The sequence below is a fragment of the Pteropus vampyrus genome, unplaced genomic scaffold (assembly GCF_000151845.1).
Source record: "Pteropus vampyrus isolate Shadow unplaced genomic scaffold, Pvam_2.0 Scaffold6, whole genome shotgun sequence".
In the NCBI taxonomy this organism is placed as follows: Eukaryota; Metazoa; Chordata; class Mammalia; order Chiroptera; family Pteropodidae; genus Pteropus; species Pteropus vampyrus.
In genome coordinates, this window is record NW_011888787.1 from 5,529,414 (window position 1) to 5,531,290 (window position 1,877).

The 1,877-nt window shown below is 36.2% G+C and overlaps 1 protein-coding gene across 1 annotated transcript in view; it reads left to right on the plus strand.

The window, feature by feature from the left end:
* PHTF1 (putative homeodomain transcription factor 1) overlaps positions 1-1,877 on the plus strand; it is a 44,701-nt gene that overhangs the window by 42,089 nt on the left and 735 nt on the right. The window contains exons 14-16 of the mRNA XM_023534955.1: positions 529-624; positions 1,047-1,172; positions 1,762-1,866. Of these exons, the coding sequence (XP_023390723.1) occupies positions 529-624; positions 1,047-1,172; positions 1,762-1,782 (243 nt within the window). The 3' untranslated portion in view covers positions 1,783-1,866. The remainder of the gene's footprint in view (positions 1-528; positions 625-1,046; positions 1,173-1,761; positions 1,867-1,877) is intronic.

The window sequence follows — 1,877 nt, forward strand, 5'->3', positions numbered from 1 at the left end:
CAGAGTAGTATAAACTTTTAATTTCATGTTTGTCCATAAGTGTTAAATAAAAACATTTGGTATCATTAGTTCTTTATTTTGCTCTAGAATTATAGTGGAGAATTCTTCCTATAAGGGAAAAAGAAAAAGGAATTAAGTTAAAAACAGCTGTCTTCTTTCATTCCAAAAATGTTTAATGAGGATGTTAGATGATTTGGGGGATACCAAGATGAATAATATTATTATTTTTGAACTCCAGGAGTTTATAGTCTGTTATGTTATAATTAATATTAAATTTTTCATTGTTTTGATATTTAAATTGCTTCATCATAGCTTTTGTGTGTGTGTGTGTGTGTGTGTGTGCGCGCCAGCCAAACTTGACTGATTTTGGATAGGGGCTGGGGTACATGACATAGGCACTCTGTAGAAATAGCTGCTGGAGTTTCAAAATTTATTTTACTCGAAAACACGATTTTCAAAATCTGCCAGATTTAATGAGTATAAATCCCTTTCTATGACATTTACTTTAATCTCTATTCCTTCCCTTAGATAAACTTATATCTTAAGATGGAAAAAAAGCCAAATAAGAAAGAACAGCTTACTCTAGTAAACAATGTATTAAAACTGTCCACCAAATTGTTGAAAGTAAGTAGTATCCTGTGATACCCGTTTACTACCATTTAAATTAAGTCAGCACTTTACTTCTTGGGGAAGGCTGTGTAGAGTCAAAATGACAATTTCATAGTTTTAGGTTAATGACTGTATAAGAAAAAAATTCCTGGTCTTGTTACCCAGATTCTGTTAATTGCTGATGTCTGTCACATTTCTTTAATTACATTTAAAATAAAAATCACAAATGACATATTGCTCGAATTCACCTTAAAAAACTTAGCTAATGGAAAAGTTAGGTGAGCTTCACTACAGGTTTTTGAAGGTAGCTACTGAACATTAAGGAAAGACGGCCTTAAACATTCATCTTCACCCAAGACTTAAAAAAAACAGCCCAGAATCACTGATACCTATTGAGAAACCACGTATCTCATCTCGGTTCTTTCATGTTTCTGTAGGAGCTGGACACACCATTTCGACTGTACGGGCTGACAATGAACCCCCTGATCTACAATATCACACGAGTGGTTATCCTTTCTGCTGTCTCAGGTGTTATAAGTGATCTTCTAGGATTCAATATACGAGTGAGTATATGACTACCACTCCGGGGCATCTGCCTTAGTCTTAAAATTACTATATGTAATCATCTTTATTCTTCACTCTGTGTATGTGAGAGAGAAACAGACGAAGAGAGAGAGACAGACACACAACGAGAGAGACAGACAGAGGGGCAGAGTGGCATGGAAATAACTCTTGAAGTAAAGAAATAGGTGTTTTGATTGGTGATCCATAGGCTTCTCAGGTTAGATTTTTTCATTTTACACAAGTATAATAGACTGTGGTCTTGAATGGAACAAAAAATCAAGTTTGAATCTCCTGTCAAGTTAACAGCATGGATCGGTAAGGATTTCCCTGTGATCTTGGGAAACTTACAGAGGCAGAATGAATGAAAACCAAAACCCATGAACTGCAGTATATCACTTTGGATCCTGGAAATTTTTAATGTTTTTTTTTTTCTCCGTGGCGTTCTGTGGTTGCTATTGCCAGAGTTGATATTTTTCTTCTTATGTAAAGGGTTCTTGGCTCACAGTCACCTATATGTTTATATGTGTACCTATAAACCCCACCTGTTTGTCATAAAACTCACTAATTTTGGTGATTTTTCTTTCTTAGCTGTGGAAAATTAAATCCTGAGCCGAGTCCTGTGCGTGGACTTGCTCCCCTTGCTGGCATCAGCACGTACGCCTGAAGGAACGTGATGTCTGGAGGAACTGCGAGATACCCGCCTG